A 20,439-nucleotide genomic window follows, 5' to 3' on the forward strand; every position below is an offset into this window, starting at 1 on the left:
TTGTTCAACAGTAATGCGTATTGATAGTCATGAAATATATATGTCTGATAGTTAAAATATGCCATTTGTTCCTTCATATTCAAATGCTGTATGTATATCATTTAACTTTCAATTAGCGGGTGGTTGGATGGGAGCATCACCCTTGAATCATATACCTATGATGTTCGCATGGGTGTACGATCCGATAGTGATGTCGTTTCTTCTTCTCTTTACTAGCCTATCCTGCTTCTATGGTTTGTGATTGTATTTTTGACAGGGGATATTTTTTTTTCTGTAAATCTTCTGCCTGTTTGTTCTTGGTTATTTATAATTTAGCTTATGATATCTTTAGGTTATGATTTTGATTGACATTTGTACTATTTTTGTTAGATTGCTTGTTTTTTTGTTTCAGCGGTCTCTCATATAACCTCAATTGTGTTGGAAGAGACCTAAAGCAACAAACAAACAAACAAACAACTTTCAATTAACCGACTATTCCATTTTCATGAATTTCTTCAAAATGGATAAGCGGAAAATTCATAGTTTTGATAATGTAAATCCTCTATGAGTTCCCACCCTTACCTGCTATCGATTTTAATATAGCTGTAATAAGCGAATGCCTGTCCTATTGTTTTAAAATCCATGAAAAAATTATTCTTAATTAAGACAAATTGATTCAGAGGTTCATACACATTTTTACATCTGTATATTGAGGGACAGCTGAAAAAAAGAAGAAAAAAAACACGCCACTTATTAAAAATCTGACTATAGTAATATTGATTTGAGTAATGCAATTGTGTTAACCTGTGTGAATTTTAGAATGTCTAGCAAATATTATAAAAGTGCTGCGGAAGTCCTACCGGAAATGCTTCTTTCCTGTTATTCAAACACTTTCAAAATTTTGGTCGTTGGAACTCTCGCCTCCCTTTAGAACATCGATTTTTGCCAGGAGCGGTTCTGTCCCCTTTCAGAGCTCGCTTTGTGACAAGCTGTTTTCAGCAGATTGCCTAGAGCGTTATGACAAAATCTATCGGTATGAATCAGAGTCATATTGTGTAATACCTACCAAGGCCATGCTGTTGTATCTCAGGGAAAACTTTGGGCATGGAATTGGATTAAAATAAAGAGGAGAATTAAACGGTATTGATTTAGGGAGACAGTCCAAATGCGTCCGCGCGGAACTTACATCCCAATACCCCGCGCGTAACAACCGTAACAGAATAAAGACGCATTGTGGCCATCTTCACTGTAGTACACTAAGCAAAAAAAAATAATGTAACGCATCACTTTTTGAACTTTTAACAAAACAAGGGAACTATTTTTTAATGCCAAGTAACAACTCAATGTATGTGATTACAGACATAATAATATAAGAAAATACAATGTGTTTCAATATTAACAGTTCCTAATCTTGTCATTAAAAAAAGCTACCAGATTTCTTACCCTACACCGAACAGTTTCTGCGTTAAGTGTCGGGTATATCCAACTCTGGCCTCGATGACAAGTTGTATTCGTTTCCTCAAGGAGCGATTGTATCGTAGAATCATCACTTGGGGAATGTTGTTCAATGCCTTCATGAGTTTGTCAGAAAGATCGTTGATGTTATTGACATTTCTGTCTCGAACGCGGCGACCAACCCAGTCCCACAGGTGTTCGATGGGCGAAAGATCAGGAGACTTAGCTGCCAAGAAAGAACCTCAAAATTCTGTTCCTCTGACAGATTTCGACAGATGGTTGTCACATGGGGCATGGTCACGTCTTGTTGGAAGTCTTTAAGATCTTTAATTTGCTCCATTACAGGGACAAAATGCCCTTGCAGCATCTCGGCGTTGACAATTCCTCGCAAAACAAGAAGATCAGTTTTTCTGTTGACACTGATGCCTCGTCCATACCATACCATTATTCCGCCTCCTCCGAATGATTAACATTCTCATATTATTAAGGCTACTACACAGTCGCCACTCTTCCGGGGGACTGGATAAATAATATACCTTGTATAATTTATCTTCTGATTTTAGAGAGATGACATCGTATTTACTTGTCTAAATAATGCTAGTAATCAGTAAAGATCATTCAACCTCGCTTTTCTTTTGGCTCGTAATCCTAAGAATCTGCCTATACATCCTGCTACTAAAATAGTTATACGGCCTATAGATTAAATATGTAATCTATTCATTATTAATTTTCCAAAGGACTGGTTACATAACACTTTTAAGGCGTTTGGAACCGAAAGAGTAGTAGGTGTGACGTCACGACTTCTTTGTCCTATTTCTTTGTCTCTTCTTCTCCAAACAACTAATTACAAGCTGAAGGACCAACTATTTCGGCTGATAGTGATAGGCAGGTACTGAAGGTGGTTATGCTACCGGCTGGTTGATTTGTCTATTTGGCATGTTACTGCCGTGATATCCATTTCATTTATTTTGGACTTGTACGACTGTTTTATTATTATAATATGGTAATCTTCCGGATTTGTATTTGTACGACAATCGAATAAAGATTCAAAGAGGATAATTAAATATCAAATTATGTATGGTCCGTTCTCAAACGACAACGAGCACTACATTAACTAAAGGGGATCACGGGGACAATCCGTTCCACATTTAATACTGAAGAAAATTTCAATGAATATGGAATTATTTTTATTGACGTATCTAGGCACACTTTCATTCATCGATGAAATAGACTTTACAGAGTTTTACCGTCATCGTCATACATCAGTCATTGACCACACTCAATACCGCTTGAGTTTTGTAAGCAGACGGAACACCTTGCCGCCACTAAGCCATCAAATCCACTCAAAAGCACAGTAAATATCTACAAGAAAAAATAAGTTCCTTTTATTGATTCTTAGAGAATTTTTCTTTTTCCATCTCTCCTTCCTCCTCCTCCTCCTCCTCCTCCTCCTCCTCCTCCTCCTCCTCCTCCTTTTCCGACTTCTTCACTTATTTTTTTCGTTAAAAGCCGTGCTGAGAATGTACAATTCTGTTTCCCAGTTGATGTGTCAGAGTCATGTGCTGATATGTTGTATTTTCAATTTGAATTCTATTTCTTCCTCACAAGAACCAAAAGCGATTGGAATCTCATGGAATCGAGGACAATAGAAATGCTATCAGTTCAATGCCACCAGTGTCACAAAATCAGACCAATAAATTACTGATTCCTATGAAATATTCCTAGAATATCAGTACCCACAATCAGACATACAGGAATTGCCACAAGACCAATACTGACATATCCAATGTATTTGTTCTCTGAGCGGTCGTCATTTGCAGACTTTTTCTTATTCCGTTTCGATGACAATTTGTTTGTTTCCACTTTGAGCTCATTTTGAATATTTGAAATGATTTGTGCTAGAACGGTTGGTGACGGGTTGGGGTCAAACGTTTGGCAATTACATGGACAGAGATTGTTTTGTTTTTCTGTATTGTTTTTTGGTGACGTCATATTTTTGAGGTAGTCCATGGATTCTGTCGTTGCTGGCTGATAGTCAACTGGACCTGGATCTGCAACAAGTAAAAAAAAAGACAATTCATTAGCCAATTAAATGCCATACTCTGAAAAATAATCGTATTAAAATTTTGGCCAGAAAATTCGTCCTTCAAGTATCGATCAATTCAAATGACCATCGTCATGACAAAAACTCTCAAACCTGGGACTTCCTGAAGTTGTTCAAATTTTCGGCAATTAACTGTTTAAAATCAAATGCAAGAAATGTGTTCTATCGCCTCAATCCCATCCTATACGAGGTGAACTAGATATCAGATATAGAATTAAAAATAAAGATGCCTAGAATTATAATTTTCATTATTTTCTCCATTTCCATTTGTAAATACAAATGTTATAATTCTAATAACTTTAAATCCAATAAAGAGGATCCGCTTTACTGCCGGACTCTGGAAAAAATCCATATTTTAAAATTTGGCCAGAAAACTCGTCCTTCAAATATCGATCGATTTAAATGACCCTCATCTTGACAAAAACTCTCAAACCTGGGACTTTGCGAAGTGGATAGAAGTGGTGATCTTAACACGCATACCAATGTACAATACACGTTTACTTCGCTTGATTCGGCAATCATTGCAATTAACCAGTAGATTTTCGACCAATCAAAACATGGAATTTCTGACACACCTTCACACGTGCTCGGACAAACATAGTTGGTTGTTTATAAACAATTACGTGAATGAACACGACCTCTCTCTGATCATTGTTATTGCTTTTAGATGGGTGACTAGTTATCACACGATTTTCTCGGATCAGATTATAAACGTCTAAATTTACACATAAATTTCTGTGTTAGTTCTATTGGTCAAGCGAAAGAACAGTGGGTGTTTTACTTAGACACATACCACCGATAGTAAATCCTGTGTAGTTTGCTATGTCAACCAATCACCGCCATTGTTTACAGTATGACGACTGTCCGAGAGGCGTGGTTATCTAAGTGTTTATAAACAACCATGTTTGTCCGAGCACGTGTGAGGGTGTGTCACAAATTTCATGTTTTGATTGGTCAAAAATCTACTGGTTAATTGCAATGATTGCCGAATCAAGCGAAGTAAACGTGTATTGTACATTGGTATGCGTGTAAAGATCACCACTTCTATCCACGACAACACACATAAAAGTATAGATAGTATGCCCTTGGCTAAGAAGCTATTAACATTGCCATCCGGAAGTATAACGGAACAACACACAAAACTGTGTGTATCCATGTACGTTTATAGTCGGGTTAATACAGTTAAGTGAGCATTACTCATAAACGCGGATGGCAAAAAACAATAACAAAGACCTGAGTGACGTCATCTGCATACTATCTATATCATGTGTAATCTTAAACGTTTAAATTGATGTCACAAATCTCATTGCTTTCGTTTTGAGCCAAACATTTTTATGAGTTGTTCTCACTAAATCGAATCATTCAGACTATAGATAGTATGTGATTGGCTAAGAAGCTCACAACATTGCCATCCCGAAGTATAACGGACCAACACACACAACTGTGTGTATCCATGAACGTTTATAGTCTGGTTAATACAGGAAAGTGAGCATTACTCATAAACGTGGATGACAAATAACAATAACAAAGACCAAAGTGACATCATCTTCGTTCTATCTATAGATAGAATGCGCTTGGCCAAGGAGTTCACAACATTGCCATCCGGAAGTATAACGGACCAACACACAAACTCTGTGTAACCATGAACTTTTATAGTCTGGTTAATACAGTTTAGTGAGAACAACTCACAAACGCGGATGGCAAAAACAATAACAAAGGCCTGAGTGACGTCATCTGCATACTATCTATAAAAGTTATACTTCCGGATGGCAATGTTGTGAACTCATTGGCCAAGCGCATTCTATCTATAGTCTGGTTAATACAGTTTAGTGAGAACAACTCACAAACGCGGATGGCAAAAACAATAACAAAGGCCTGAGTGACGTCATCTGCATACTATCTATATTTCTTTAAAATGTAAACACGCTGCTTTGTTTATGAAAGTTGTAAACATACACATGTGTCAAACAGATCAAAATGACCAATCGTGATGTTAGATATTTCAAAAGCTGTGAGCACTTTTCATTATGTGGGTCACTTTGAGCTCATTTTGCAATGTGACCAATGACCTCGAGCACGTGGAAAGTTAATAGAGATCGCTCCCATTCCATGTATGGTTTGGACTGGTCAGATATTTCCTGGTTCATGGAAGCGATCTATGTTCAGCTTTTCGTCCAACCAAGTCATCAAACACACGATTGGTTGCTGTCCAACAATTGAATGGTTTTTAGCAAATGTGAACACGTTGCTTTATGTATGAACGTTGTAAACATACCCAGTGTCAAGCTGTACAAAATGACCAATCGTGATGTTAGATATTTCAAAAACTGTGAAAACTTTTCACCATTTGGGTCACATTTTTAGCACATTTTGCAATGTGACCAATGACCTCGAGTACATGTAAAGGCAATATAGATAGTATGCAGATGACGTCACTCAGGCCTTTGTTATTGTTTTTGCCATCGGCGTTTGTGAGTTGTTCTCACTAAACTGTATCAACCAGACTATAAAAGTTCATGGTTACAGAGTTTGTGTGTTGGTCCGTTATACTTCCGGATGGCAATGTTGTGAACTCCTTGGCCAAGCGCATTCTATCTATAGATATTATGCGCTTGACTAAGAAGCTCATAACATTGCCATCCGGAAGTATAACGCTCTAACACACAAAACTGTGTGTATCCATGAACGTTTATAATCCGGTTAATACAGTTCAGTGAGCATTACTCATAAACGCGGATGGCAAAATAAAATAACAAAGACCTGAGTGGCGTCATCTTCGAACTATCTATAGATTATCTCCATAAGTTCGACTTAAATTGAACAGCCGTGATACGATATTATTTATAGGATGAAATATATGAACAACAGGCTGTAATGCACACATACACACATACATACATATGGGCTTACAAAGACTTACCAAAGAGCGTGTAGGTAACGATTGTTATGTTACCAATAGCTCTCACTTCCCGCTTTTGGTGAAGCCACGCATCTTCCGTCTTCTACTCGTATTTTCTTCATTGTATCAGTAAGCCTAGCGCGCATGATACACGCGGAGCACACCCACCTCGCTGTCTCGCCTGGCACGCGACAATAGCATTGCGGTTAAGAGAAGTGAGAGCTCTTGGTAACTACGTTACCCTACACACCCTTTGGACATACCCACCCATTTGACATATAAAATGACGTTTAGCTTCGCATGGGCTGTGATACCATTCCCCTGATCCTTGAGAGATAAACGACCCACAGTTCTCACCCACAGTGCTGCCCACCGGCTCGCCGGCTGCCCATTTACTTGTATTCTGAAAATTTGATTTTAAAAAACATTGCAGATATTAATATACTGCAATGGTGATGATGATGATGATGATGATGATGATGATGATGATGATGATGATGATGATGATGACGACTTCTTTGCCCGATTTCCTTCATCTGACTTTATAATTGTATGCCAATGAATGTATCTGTATAGCTTACCACCCTCTTTACTCACATTCTCTCACCGTACTCAGGTGTAAAATGAGTACCTGGCCGTGAACAGCGTTGCCTCTGTCCGAAAAAAATTGTAATGTCGCCTAATAGGCGTCTTGTGTTCCGTCCTACATGTTGGCCAGGGACCCCTTGTAAAGCGCTTTGAGCACTTTTAGTGGATATTGCGCTATATAAAAGCTCAATTATCTATAAACATCTACAAGGATAAATCAAAGCTGTGTTTGAAAACTATCCGGTGTGAAAGCCTTTGTACAGTGACATCTGCAGAGTGCAGGTTATTTTTGTTAACACCGCCAACGCGCATATATATCTCTTATGTCTTCAATTTCTCTGAAAATAGATCCACTGTACAGAATGTCAACTACATCGATGTTAAATCATGCCCATAGTTGAGTTACTTGCTAGTAAGTGCGCGCTTAGTTTTCAACCCATCTCCCTTTTCATTTGCGAATATTCGTCGGCGAAATCGTAGTGTTAACAATAACACTTACTATTGAGTTATGATAAAGGTAGGAATAGCGAGGACTTTCATTGCTCCTAAAATGCTTTGTTGCCACAGTTCGAGAATAGCCTAAAGGTTTATTGAGAGTTTAGTTATTTAACTGACCTTTAATATCATGATTCTCTCTCTCGAACCCAGGACCGATCCGAAAGCGAGTGTCATGCCACACGACCACATAGCCGCAATTTAGTTATCCAAATAATAATAATACTCTTAAGTGATACCTACGACCAAATCTCCTGAGATCCATCTCCAGCCCAATGAAGTGGTGATAGGAATTTCCTGCAGGCCGAGCCAGTAAAATTGATTTATGGACGTTGGCAGCAAACCTTGAATGAGGGGGGGGGGGATGTGACAAATTAATTAATATTGTAGTTGAGGAGTCAATGACTGGATATTAAATGAATATTTAATTTTCTACCAATAAATCTAAAAAAAATTGTGACACTTTATAGTTGTCTTACCGCTTTTGTAAAAGAAGGAGTAGGAGGAGGAGGAGGAGAAGAAGAAGAAGAAGAAGAAGAAGAAGAAGAAGAAGAAGAAGAAGAAGAAGAAGAAGAAGAAGAAGAAGAAGAAGAAGAAGAAAAGAAGAAAGAAAGAAGAAGAAGAAGAAGAAGAAGAAGAAGAAGAGAAAGAAGAGGAAGAAGAAGAGAGAAGAAGAAGAAGAAAGAGGAAGGAGGAAGAAGAGAAGAAGAAGAAAACAACTCTCCTTTTTTGATGCCTTTAAAAATAATGTCGTGAGCACGTCACATAATAGGGAACAAAAGTGTAATGTCCAAAACTGGTTCCAATCTCAATGGAAGTGTAAAACCACTCTTCTGAAGGACTGAATACGCGCCTTGTGTTAATTGATCTTCTGGTTTGAGAGTAATGGCATTGGATGTTCAAGTCTAAATATTTGCTCGTCATCTAAAAAGACAACCAATCCTCGCTCTTTTACGTCCCATAATCATAAGGATCCATAAATTCTGCTACTAAAATAGCTATGCCAAATTATGATTCAATATGTAACCTATTCAATATTAGTCCTCCCAAAAAACAAAAAACAAAAAAAAACTGGTTACATACACACTTCCAATGATTTTTTTAACCCGAAGAGTAGAGGGTCTAACGTCACGATGTCTCTGACTTATAGATAGTTCGAAGATGACGTCACGCAGGTCTTTGCTATTGTTTTTTGCCATCCGCGTTTATGAGTAATGCTCACTGAACTGTATTAACCTGACTATAAACGTTCATGGATACACACAGTTTTGCGTGTTGGTCCGTTATACTTCCGGATGGCAATGTTATGAGCTTCTTAGCCAAGCGCATACTATCTATAATCAACAGTCAGTTGTTGTTTATTACTTTCTACGGTCCACTGATTCTAGGAGCTAAGTATCATTTTGACTTTCTTTCAAACACCCAAACTTAACACAACATTCTGCATTTTAACGAAATAAATAACAATGTGAAATTGACTGTAGGCTTCGATTTAATTACAGAAACAGATCAAACGAACTTTTCGGGTTTCCCCTTTATCAACACAACAGGATGAATGGAACACTACAGATGAATGAGATAATGTGGTAGTGGCGTTGATAAACATTCATCTTAACAACGCCACTACCACATTATCTCATCCATCTGTAGTGGTTCATTCATGCTTTTTTTGTTGATAAAGGGGAAACCCGAAACGTTCATTTGATCTATTTTTTGTAATTAAATTGAAGTTTACATTCAATTTCACATTGTTATTTATTTCTTCGAGCTTCGAGCAGCAACATTTACATGACATTTTAACGATAAATACAATTCTCATTATCTAAACCATCCTGACATAATACCGGTATGAGAGGGCAGATCACATGTTGTCAGAAAATCTTAACTAAACCTTTTCCATACCAACTATCTACAGGAAAATCGACACATTCGTTACGGTGCAATAAACATTTTTTCTTACTCAGATTTGTTTTGTACATCACACAATACTCTTCAACAGTCGTAACGTCATTTCCCTCGTAATGACGCATGGTAACTTAGTAACTTGCTCTAAACTATCGGAACAATGGCGGGCGCCCTTATGAAATATTTCTCCGACGAGCATAAAAGCGTATCCAGACGAAAGCCCATTATATATCTGATCATGTTTTGACTTTTACACATTCTGATCACAAGACATATGAAAAGTTCAAACCAGCATGAAGAATAAAAAGTACAGATTTTCTTTGTTAAGAACCACGATGGCCGCCGTTGTTGGGCGACGTAACATCAGACTATTGAATCCAATTGGAAGGAAAATAGTTGTCATAATATTATTTATCAGAACTTAACGCTGTTTTGTAAAACCAAAAACTAGAGGTGCCTAAATGAGCCAATAAGATGGAGAGAAAGATCAAGTGAGTAAATGTGACTCGTAAATAAGGGAACAACACAAAACAAACGACGTTTCGGTCTTTGGCCTTCTTCAAGTAAACACGATATATGTTATATGTTTAGCTTGTCATAATAGTTAAATATTGTTCTGCTGCACTAAATTGTGGAACGACATTGAAGTCACTCAGCTCTTTTTATGAGAAGTACTCACTAAATCCTATCACCAGACTACAAACGTTCAAGGATACACATAGTTTTGTGTATTGGTCCGTTACCTTATATCTGGCTGTCGGATGTTGTGAGTATTTTGGATGAACGCACAGCATTTATAGTGTACTTCTTAGTAGATATTATGTAATGAGATTGAGTGTAAAAAAATCACTTTTTGTAACACTACTACTACTACTACTACTACTACTACTACTACTACTACTACTACTACTACTACTACTACTACTACTACTGCCGCGGCTATGTAGGAGAAGTGGCTCGAACCCAGGACCTTCCGATCCGAGGGCGAGTGCCAAACTACTAAATCTTAATAGACATAGCAGCACAAAAAGTTATTCATTGAAATTATATAACGATGTCCAAAAAAATAATGATTACGTCACAAAATGCACTCGGCCACCTCAACCCCCCCCCCCCCCCACCCCCACCCACCCTTCCCAATCAAAATATAATGATTTACTTACTTGTAATAGTCCAATGAGCGTTTGAGTCATGAGCCACGGCCAAATCGGCCCCTTCTGATTGACAAATTGACCTTGCGCTAGTCCAATTCTTCAAGTCGGTCGATGCTCTGTAGCACTTTTCCCCCGCAACTGTGTAATCTGCAGGGCACACGTTTGAACCTGGTTGGGAATTAACCAGTAGATTTTTGACCAACCAAAACATGGAATTTGTGATACACCATCACGCCTACTCGGACAAACATAGTTGGTTGTTTATAGACAATAACGCGAGTGAAATTGACCTCTTTCGGGTCGCTGTTATTGTTTTTATACCACCCAATGGGTGACCACGTAGTTATCATACGATTTTCTCGATCATATGATAAATAAATGTTTAAGTTTACACATAGTTTTCTGTGTTGGTTCTATTGATCAAGCGGTAGAACAATGTGAGTATTTTACTTAGACTCATACCATCGATAGTAAAGCCTGTGTGTAGTTTGCATTATGACGACTGTCCGAGAGGCGGGGTTTTCTCGGTGTCAATTGAAGGTAGATTTTAAAAAAATATGCTTAAATTATTTTTAAGAAGAAAAATGAAAATGAAAATAAGAGTACATTTCGCCGAACTCGGAAAATAAAAACCTTTTTAAAATCTTGGCTAGAAAAATCATCCACAAATCGATCGTTAGATACGACGCCATCTTGTAAAAACTCTCAAACCTGGGACTTCAACGGTGATGGTCATTTCACTCGATCAATATTTAAGGGCCGAGTTTCTGGGTGGGGTTCCTGACCTCCCATAATAGTGGACAGGGAGGTACTTTTTGTGTCTCCTATCCCCCTCTACCTGTTCTCCAACATGCTTTCCGTCTTTGTCTTGGAATTATATTACTTGGTTTTCTCCAGGCCCTGGCCGAATACCCTAGCTGAGAGGGAAACAGTCAAATATATAGTTAGTGTTTTGGGAGATTATATTTTTTTCCTTGTAAATCATCTCTTTGTTATGCACTGTATTGTTTTGTTTACATATCTCTCTTAGTTGGGACCTGCGCTTGTGTCTGGATGAGACTTTTAGGTGATCTCAAACTAAGTACTTTGATAGTGTGCTCTTGGAATCTACATCTGTTTCCTATTTGAACCAATTCCCCTTTGTCTTACCTTTTCCTGGGTGCTTTAATTGTAATTCTAGAACTTTTTGCTGTCCCATTTCCTTCTTTTTTACTGGCGCTGATATGACCTTAATATGTTGCACGCGCCGTAAAACCCTTAAAAACAAAAACAAACAAACAAAAAACAAGACCGAGTGTTATGGCCAAACATGATAAAAACGGCAGATTTGTGGCTGGGCCGACGTGTACTTATTGGCAGGCCTGATAAACCAAATTGTTAGTATATTGAGCTTTGAGCTTTATATTGAGCTTTATATAGCGCAATATCCACTAAATGTGCTCAAAGCGCTTTACAAGGGGTCCCTGGTCAGTAGCAACATTTAACATGTAGGACGGGACATGACGCCTGTTAGGCGATATTACAATTTTTCGGACAAAGACAACGCTGTTAACGGCCAGGTACTCATTTTAACCTGAATACGGTGAGATAATGTGAGTAAAGAGCCTTTTCCAAGGACTCAACTATGCGCCGAGCGCGAGGCTCGAACCCAGGACCTTCCGATCCGAAAGCGAGTGTGATACCACTGGACCACACAGCCGCACAATATGGTCTCATTGATCTCACGGAACTCCTAAACGAACGTCAAATATTCTCCATTTCAAATAAAATGATAAAACGAGGCCATAATTGCGTCCGGTTATCAGATCAGGAAATTTATTCGCGTCAGGCTGGACCAAAGAGTAAATTTGTAACTTAGGACACGAGAATACGTGAATATTTAAGATATTTTGAAATGCTGAGTAAATATTTAATCTTTAACAATACCTCTGGTAGTGGGGGAGGGGGGGGGGAGAGGAGGGGGGGGGGGGGAGAGGAGGGGGGGGGGGCGTTGAAGAACGAAAAAAAAATAGAGCTAAAATCTGTTTGCAAACCTGATGCTGCCGTACTATGAAAAAAAGCACGTATTTAAAAATGTTGGCCAGAAAACTCGTCCTTTAAATATCGATCGATAAAGAGGACCCTCCTCTTGGCAAAAACTATCTACATCCGTATTTAACTGTATTTCTATTTCCTTTGGGACAATGTGGCTCAGCGTATGGTCTTTGCTTCGTACCTGAAAGGTACCGAGTTCGACTACCCGCAGCGTTGTGTGGCCTTGAGCAAGTCACCTAGCCTTAGCTCACTTTGCGGCACTGCACTGCGGCTGACGCCTGGGTTATTCCAGTCTTCCATTGAAATAGACCTTAAAGAAAAAATTCCCCTTAGGGATGAATAAAGGGATTTTTTTTATTTATTTATTTATTTATTTATTTATTTATTTATTCATTTATTTTCTAACTTTTCTTTTTGTTTATAAAATGATGTGCATTAACATTTTAGTTTTCTTTGTGCTGATGTTTGAATGAGGTAAGACTATCAGTTATCAATGGAGCAACAACAACAGAACTCGGAAAATGCGACGGCCGGGATGGCGAGCTGACGCGTATATTGTTCCTGAACGTCGAGAGCCAGAGTATGGCAAAAAATGAGCTTTTATCAAAGCTACTGGCCGTTCATTGCGTAGATATCCTCCTGTTACAGGAGACCCACCTTTATTCAGGCGCGCAATCTTCCCGATTCCAGATCCCAGGCTATACGGTGGTCCAACGCGAGGACACCTCGAGGCTCAAAGGAGGGGTTAGCGTTTACGCTAAAGAGCCATCGAAGGTAAGGGTCATTGAGAGCGTAACGGACAGCAATGGGGTGAACCGAATTTCCGTGGAAGTAGGTGGACTGTGTTTGCATAATATTTACAAACCACCTAGAGCGACTTGGACTACACCACCGGTACCGGTGGTCAGCCATCCTTCCATCTGTCTGGGAGACTTTAATAGCCACCATCACGAATGGGGCTACCGAGACTGCAACGAGGCAGGAAGACAACTCCGCTCATGGATGGACTGTAATGATCTACACCTAGTGTACGATCCTACAGCCAAGGGTACCTTCCGGGGTACCCGCCATAAGAAGGAGTATACTCCAGACCTCACCCTCGTAACGAAAGGCGCGAACGGTGAACCGCTGCAGGTGAAGCGGACAGTCCTCGGGGACTTTCCGCATAGCCAGCACAGGCCGGTTCTTGTCACAGCTGGGGTGACAATACCGAGGGTGCAGTCTCTCCCACTTTGCAGATGGAATTTCAGGAAGGCTGACTGGGAGGAATTCAGTTCCTATATCGAGCAGGTTTGCCCTGCCATTCCTCCCAAGTCCAAGAATATAACCAGATTTAGTAGGCTACTGGTTAAGAGCGCTCAACGCTCTATTCCACGGGGCAAGCGGAAATTCTACACCCCTTGCTGGACAGCAGAGTCGGAAGAGCTGTACCGAGAGTACCAGCAGACCCAGTCCCAGGACACAGCCGATAGACTACTTCAGTCTCTGGCAGAGGGAAGGAAGCAACGGTGGCAGGAGACCGTGGAAAGTCTCGACTTTACACACTCCAGCCGCCACGCTTGGCGTTTGATAAAGAAATTGGACCCAGATCGGAATTTCGCGAAGGCTGCACCGGAATGCGAGGCAGACACAATTGCCAAGAATATTAAGAACCGTAGTAAGCGGGTCCCTAATCAGGCTTTTGAGCGCGGTGTCCGCAAGGCGTACCGTACGATTTTGGACTCGCTACCTGCGGAGGAGTCGGACTGGACGGCCCCGTTCAGTCCCCGAGAAGTGGGTGCAGCCATTAGCGAAGTAAAGAACGGCAAAGCAGCAGGGATAGATGGTGTATATCCCGATATGGTGACGCATCTGGGCCCCAGGGCACGGGCCTGGCTAGCAGAGGCAATGTCTGACGTCCTTGCAAAAGGAAAGCTTCCACAAGTGTGGAAGCACGCGAAGATAGTTGCCATCCTGAAGCCAGGGAAGCCGGCGAAGGAGGCAGACAGTTACAGACCCATATCGCTGCTGAGCTGTCTTTACAAATTGCTGGAGCGTGTTCTATTAAACCGATGGGGGCCGGTCCTAGACGCTGCCCTGCCACCTGAGCAGGCAGGCTTCAGGGAAGGGAGGTGCACCACGGAGCAGGTCATTGCCCTTACAGAGCATATTGAGCACGGGTTCGAGAGAAAACAGCAAACAGGTGCTGTGTTTATAGACCTATCAGCGGCGTACGATACGGTCTGGTGCGATGGGTTAATGCTCAAACTTGCAAAAATCATAAGGTGCAAAAAGACCTTGAAGTTGTTCTCTTCGATCTTAGGGGAAAGGCAATTCCACGTCGCGCTGGGAGACGTCACGAGCAAAGTAAGGAAATTGAAGAATGGGGTCCCTCAGGGGTCGGTACTTCCGCCAATGTTGTTTAACGTCTACATTAGCGATATGCCGAACACTTCCTCCCTGAGGCTGGGATACGCAGACGACTGGCACTCGTTACTCAGAGTAAAGTGTGGACCCGTCTCGAGAGCGTACTCAGCGAGGACGTCACCAGACTCAAATCCTACTTTGACAAGTGGTACCTGAAGATGAACACTTCAAAAACCGTGGCCACTGCATTTCACTTATGCAGTGGTTGGCACACCCGTAAACTGAATGTCCTAGTCGAGGACCAGCCACTCCCATATGAGCCGCGTCCAAAATATTTAGGGGTGACGTTTGATCGCAGCCTTACCTATCGGGTTCATCTCGAAGGGGTTGCCCGGAAGATAGAGAAACGCAACAGTCTTCTGAGGAAGCTGGCGGGATCGACTTGGGGCGCTAGCCAAGCGCTCCTGAGAACATCCGCCCTGGCACTATGCTATTCCACCGCGGAGTATTGCGCTCCAGTGTGGGGTAGAAGCAGAAACGTTGAGAAGGTGGATGTAAAACTTCGCAAGTCGATGCACATAGTGTCGGGAACGCTAGCAACAACCCCTAGAGAATGGGGCCCGATAATGGCAGCGATCCAGCCCCCCGATGTCCGGAGGGAGACCATTACGGGAAACTGGCTGAGTAAGATCAAAGAGAGAGGGAATGGGGATACCCCTCTCATGCGCATAATGAACGGTGCCCCCGTTTCGAGCCGAAATAAGTCCCGGCAACCCTTGTACGCAGAATCCCTGACTACGGACAGAGCTGCACATACGAGATGGAAGTCGGTTTGGACGAATTCAATCCCTCGTGGGGGCGGGGACCTACACTCCTCTAAGCTTGGTGAGAAGTTGCCAGGCTTTGATACCAGTAAGAGGAGACACTGGGTAGCTGCGAATCGGCTTCGGTCGAGGAGCTGCCTAACGGCCGGTGCGTTACATCAGTGGGGTCTAACTTCCAGTCCAATATGTCCACGCTGTGGACAAGAACCCGAAACGGCAGAGCATCTAGTCGAACGGTGTGTTGTGACGATGCTACCAGGCGGGTTCGCGACGGTGCACGAATGCGGACCGGACTTTGCTGATTGGGTCGATCGTCATAACATAATAGTGTGAACCATAAGAAGCTGCTGCCGTACTATGAAAAAAAGCACGTATTTAAAAATGTTGGCCAGAAAACTCGTCCTTTAAATATCGATCGATAAAGAGGACCCTCCTCTTGGCAAAAACTATCTACATCAGTATTTAACTGTATTTCTATTTCCTTTGGGATAATGTGGCTCAGCGGTATGGTCTTTGCTTCGTACCTGAAAGGTACCGAGTTCGACTACCCGCAGCGTTGTGTGGCCTTGAGCAAGTCACCTAGCCTTAGCTCACTTTGCGGCACTGCACTGCGGCTGACGCCTGGGTTATTCCAGTCTTCCATTGAAATAGACCTTAAAGAAAAAATTCCCCTTAGGGATGAATAAAGGGATTTTTATTTATTTATTTATTTATTTATTTATTTATTCATTTATTTTCTAACTTTTCTTTTTGTTTCTAAAATGATGTGCATTAACATTTTAGTTTTCTTTGTGCTGATGTTTGAATGAGGTAAGACTATCAGTTATCAATGGAGCAACAACAACAGAACTCACTCTTTTCACATATGTATCCGGCGGTTCCTTCACACCCAGAATCATTCCAGCTCCATTCATTATATAAAAACCAATAGAAGGCGCAATCTATGCCCATAGGGGTGTCATCATCGGGCTGGTTTGGTGCCCATTTATCAAATACCTGGTGAAGAAAAAATTGAACTTAAAAGACACAATGGAAAAAAATATTTTTGCGAGAAGTTTAAGCGCGGATCTCACTGGGTGGGGTTCCTGACCTCCCATAGTGGGCAGGTAGGTACTTATTATATCTACTATTCCCCTGTACATGTTTTCTAACATGCTTTCTGTCTTTGTCTTGGAATGAGATTTCTTGGTTTTGTCCTGGTCCTGGCCGGATACACTGGCTGAGAGGGAAACAGTCAATGTATTGTTAGTTTTGGGAGATGATATTTTTTGTCTTGTAAATCATCTCTCTGTTATGTACTGTATAATGTTTTTTTTTACGTATTATATATGATTTGTAAACATTTGAGTGTATTCTTCTTTGTGCGGGCCTGTGCTTGTGTCCAGATGATACATTTAGGTGATCTCAAACTAAGTATTTTGATAGTGTGCTCTTGGAATCTACATCTGTTTCCTATTTTAACCAATTCCCCTTTGTCTTACCTTATCTTGGGTGCTTTAAGTTGTAATTCTGGAACTTTTTACTATCCCATTTTCTTCCTTTTTACTGGCGCTGATATGACCTTAATGTGTTGCAAGCGCCGTAAAACCCTTAAAAACATAAAACAAAACGCGGATCTACAAGAGTGTTCGATTTTCTAAATAAATACGAGACCGTCTATAAACTGAGCGTCACAATTATGTGGACAAAATTTGTTTTCAAGATATCTCCATAAGTAATGGGTTTTTTTTAATGCGTTAAAAATCGACAAGATGCCAATTTATCCGACAATGATTCATCCAAATTTGACAAGAAAGATATACACGCTTCTTGCTTTGATGAATCGAATAGTAAAAGATGAAAATTCTAAGCACCATACCTAGCTAGGTATACATAATATTCGCAGTTCTGATAACCGAAAGGAATAATGAGTCTGTTTCAACATAGTTGTAATGGTCAATATATTGCGTTGGTTTGAAGGTATCTCCATGACAACAATGAGGCCATAACAAAATGGGTTTTCTGACCTGCAAGTGGGTATACGTCGCACTACACGATTGAGCGTCCAATTTGTATAATTTGATTTACGTCCTTTTGGATTACACTCATTGGTGAGAAAATAAGTCAATCTTGAAGGTTATAAGACAGCATGACGTCACGTATGAAAACATCCATTTTCCTATTTCGCTGACTGAAATGTGCCAAGTTAATTTTGGCGCTCAATATTGTTATAAATTATATTATCTTGGTTTTATCACCCTATTTTTAAAGCTTTTAACACTGTTTCAGCAGATTCCTAGTTCGTCGGGGCGGTATTGTTAAATGATCGTATGTTTTCATTTGTTTTCTAATGTTGTAGGTGTGTAACAATCGCAAGACCACAAAGTTTATATATATATATATATATATATATATATATATATATATATATATATATATAGTCACTTATCTAATTTTTTTTTGGGGGGGGGGGGGAGGGGGGATTTTTCTTGGCTAATTATTGATTTTACCTGTATTGATTTGTTAATTTGAAATCTTATGTTAATGTATGTTTTAGATTGGCAATTGTCTAGACTAAACCGTTGAATTCAATTGTTACTATGTCGCAAAACGATTCAAACACATTGATGATAACAATATAGATAGCGTAAATCTACAATTTGATGATGCAGGTCGGCGTCTGTCATTTTAATAGATCGTTAATGTGACCCACCGTCTCATAACCGTATTATGTCGGAACGAACCACATGATTAAAAGCCGAATTTAATGTTAAACTGGTCAAAAGTATAAAGTGTTGGCATTATAACCCTAAAATATGGTATCCATTCTCCTCAATATAACATACAAACTCAACACAAGACTGATATTTCTGGCTGTAAATTCAATTTTCAACATCTTAACCATCCCGACTTAATACCGTTTTGAGGCGAAGGGTCACAAATAAGCTGATTTTTGAACCAGTTGTTTTTCCAATGAGCAAAAAAATAATTAGTAAAGCCTAAGCCGTCATGTAAATTACAACGAAGTTTATCTGACGGTTTCAAAGATACAAGTCGAAGAGTGTATCATGAATTTTAAAACGGACTAGAATAGGAAACAATAAATAGTATGACGTCAAAAGACTGATTCCGATCTCCTTGAAATGTCAAACCAGTCCTCCAGAGGAGTGAATACTCGATACGTACATTGTGTCACCAATCTTTTGGTTCCAGCGTGATGGTACCTTCTTTTCTAGACTAAATAAATACTGGTCGTTAATCAAGATCATCATCATCATCAGAGAGAGAGAGAGAGAGAGAGAGAGGGAGAGAGAGAGAGAGAGAGAGAGAGAGAGAGAGAGAGAGAGGGAGAGGGGGGGGGAGACGCTAAACTTCTGAAGTGGCAATAAGGTTTTCATAGAAGAAGATGCGTATCTATATCAGGTCGGTAAACATCCTCTCGCTAATAATGTTTATATATATATATATATATATATATATATATATATATATATATATATATATATATATATATATATATATATATATATATATATAATACAATTGAAATTTGGCACGGGTTTTCGTAGCATTCTATATTCAGTTGGGCGATTTCTTCTCACTAAATTCTTTCGGACTATAATTTTTTTGTTGGTGGATTTGTGTAATGGATAGAGCTGGCAGAAAAGGTGTGTATTTTATTCAACCGCACACCATCAATTGTTAAATGCCGTGTTTACCGACTTGACATTGAACACTCACATACGGAAGGAGCCCCGAAGTTCCATGTCTTTATATTTTCATTTTAGTCTTGGTATCATCCCCATTGGCTGAATTAACAAGTAGATTTTTGACCAATCAAAACAATGGAATTTGTGACACACCGACACAAGTGCTCGGACAAACATAGTTCGTTGTTTATAAACAAAAACATGAATGAAATTGACCTCTTTTTGATAATCTTATTATTGTTTTTATACCGCCAAATGGGTGACTTAGTTATTGTACGATTTACTCGATCATAATATAAACGTTTAAGTTTACACATAGTTTTCTGTCTTGGTTCTATTGATCAAGTGGTAGAACAGTAGATCTTTTACTTAAACACATACTATCAATAGTAAAGCCCGTGTAGTTCGTTATGGTTACTAATCAATGTGCGGCTATGTGGTCTAGTGGTGTGACATTCGCTTTCGGATCGGAAGGTCCTGGGTTTGAGCCTCGCACTCGGCGCATAGTTGAGTCCTTGTAAAAGGCTCTTTACTCACATTCTCTCACCGTACTCATTGTACTCAGGTGTAAAATGAGTACCTAGCCGTTAACAGAGTTGTCTTTGTCCGAAAAATTGTAATATCGCCTAACAGGCGTCATGTCCCGTCCTACATGTTAAATGTTGCTGCTGACCAGGGACCCCTTGTAAAGCGCTTTGAGCACATTTAGTGGATATTGCGCTATATAAAGCTCAAGTTTTAAAATGTCATTGTTTACATTATGACGACTGTCCGAAAGGCGTGGTTATCTAAGAGTCCTATCTGTCAAGACTTGTCGAGCCTCCAGATATTTTACATAATAATATTTGTGACTTCAGTGAGTTAAAAACCCGTTGCCATGTTGGTTTTACAGTACTATTCAACTCATGGCTGTGTCAAAAAGTAATGATTGGAGTTCACAAGCCAAAACACCACTTGATCCTGCTGG

The 20,439-nt window shown here is 40.0% G+C and overlaps 1 protein-coding gene across 1 annotated transcript in view; it reads right to left on the reverse strand.

Annotated features, from left to right (window-relative positions):
* Positions 1 to 316: 316 nt before the first annotated feature.
* The window catches only part of LOC144979833 (C-type mannose receptor 2-like), a 37,017-nt gene continuing 16,894 nt past the window's right edge, over positions 317 to 20,439 (reverse strand). Inside the window, exons 5-9 of the mRNA XM_078927008.1 lie at positions 16,638 to 16,779; positions 10,589 to 10,747; positions 7,764 to 7,864; positions 6,705 to 6,840; positions 317 to 3,485 (exon numbers count right to left, since the gene is read on the reverse strand). Coding sequence (XP_078783134.1) covers positions 3,133 to 3,485; positions 6,705 to 6,840; positions 7,764 to 7,864; positions 10,589 to 10,747; positions 16,638 to 16,779 — 891 coding nt within the window. The 3' untranslated portion in view covers positions 317 to 3,132. The remainder of the gene's footprint in view (positions 3,486 to 6,704; positions 6,841 to 7,763; positions 7,865 to 10,588; positions 10,748 to 16,637; positions 16,780 to 20,439) is intronic.

Source organism: Berghia stephanieae, chromosome 9 (genome assembly GCF_034508935.2).
Source record: "Berghia stephanieae isolate SIO BIC M18660-M18661 chromosome 9, UCSD_Bste_1.3, whole genome shotgun sequence".
Classification (NCBI taxonomy): domain Eukaryota; kingdom Metazoa; phylum Mollusca; class Gastropoda; order Nudibranchia; family Aeolidiidae; genus Berghia; species Berghia stephanieae.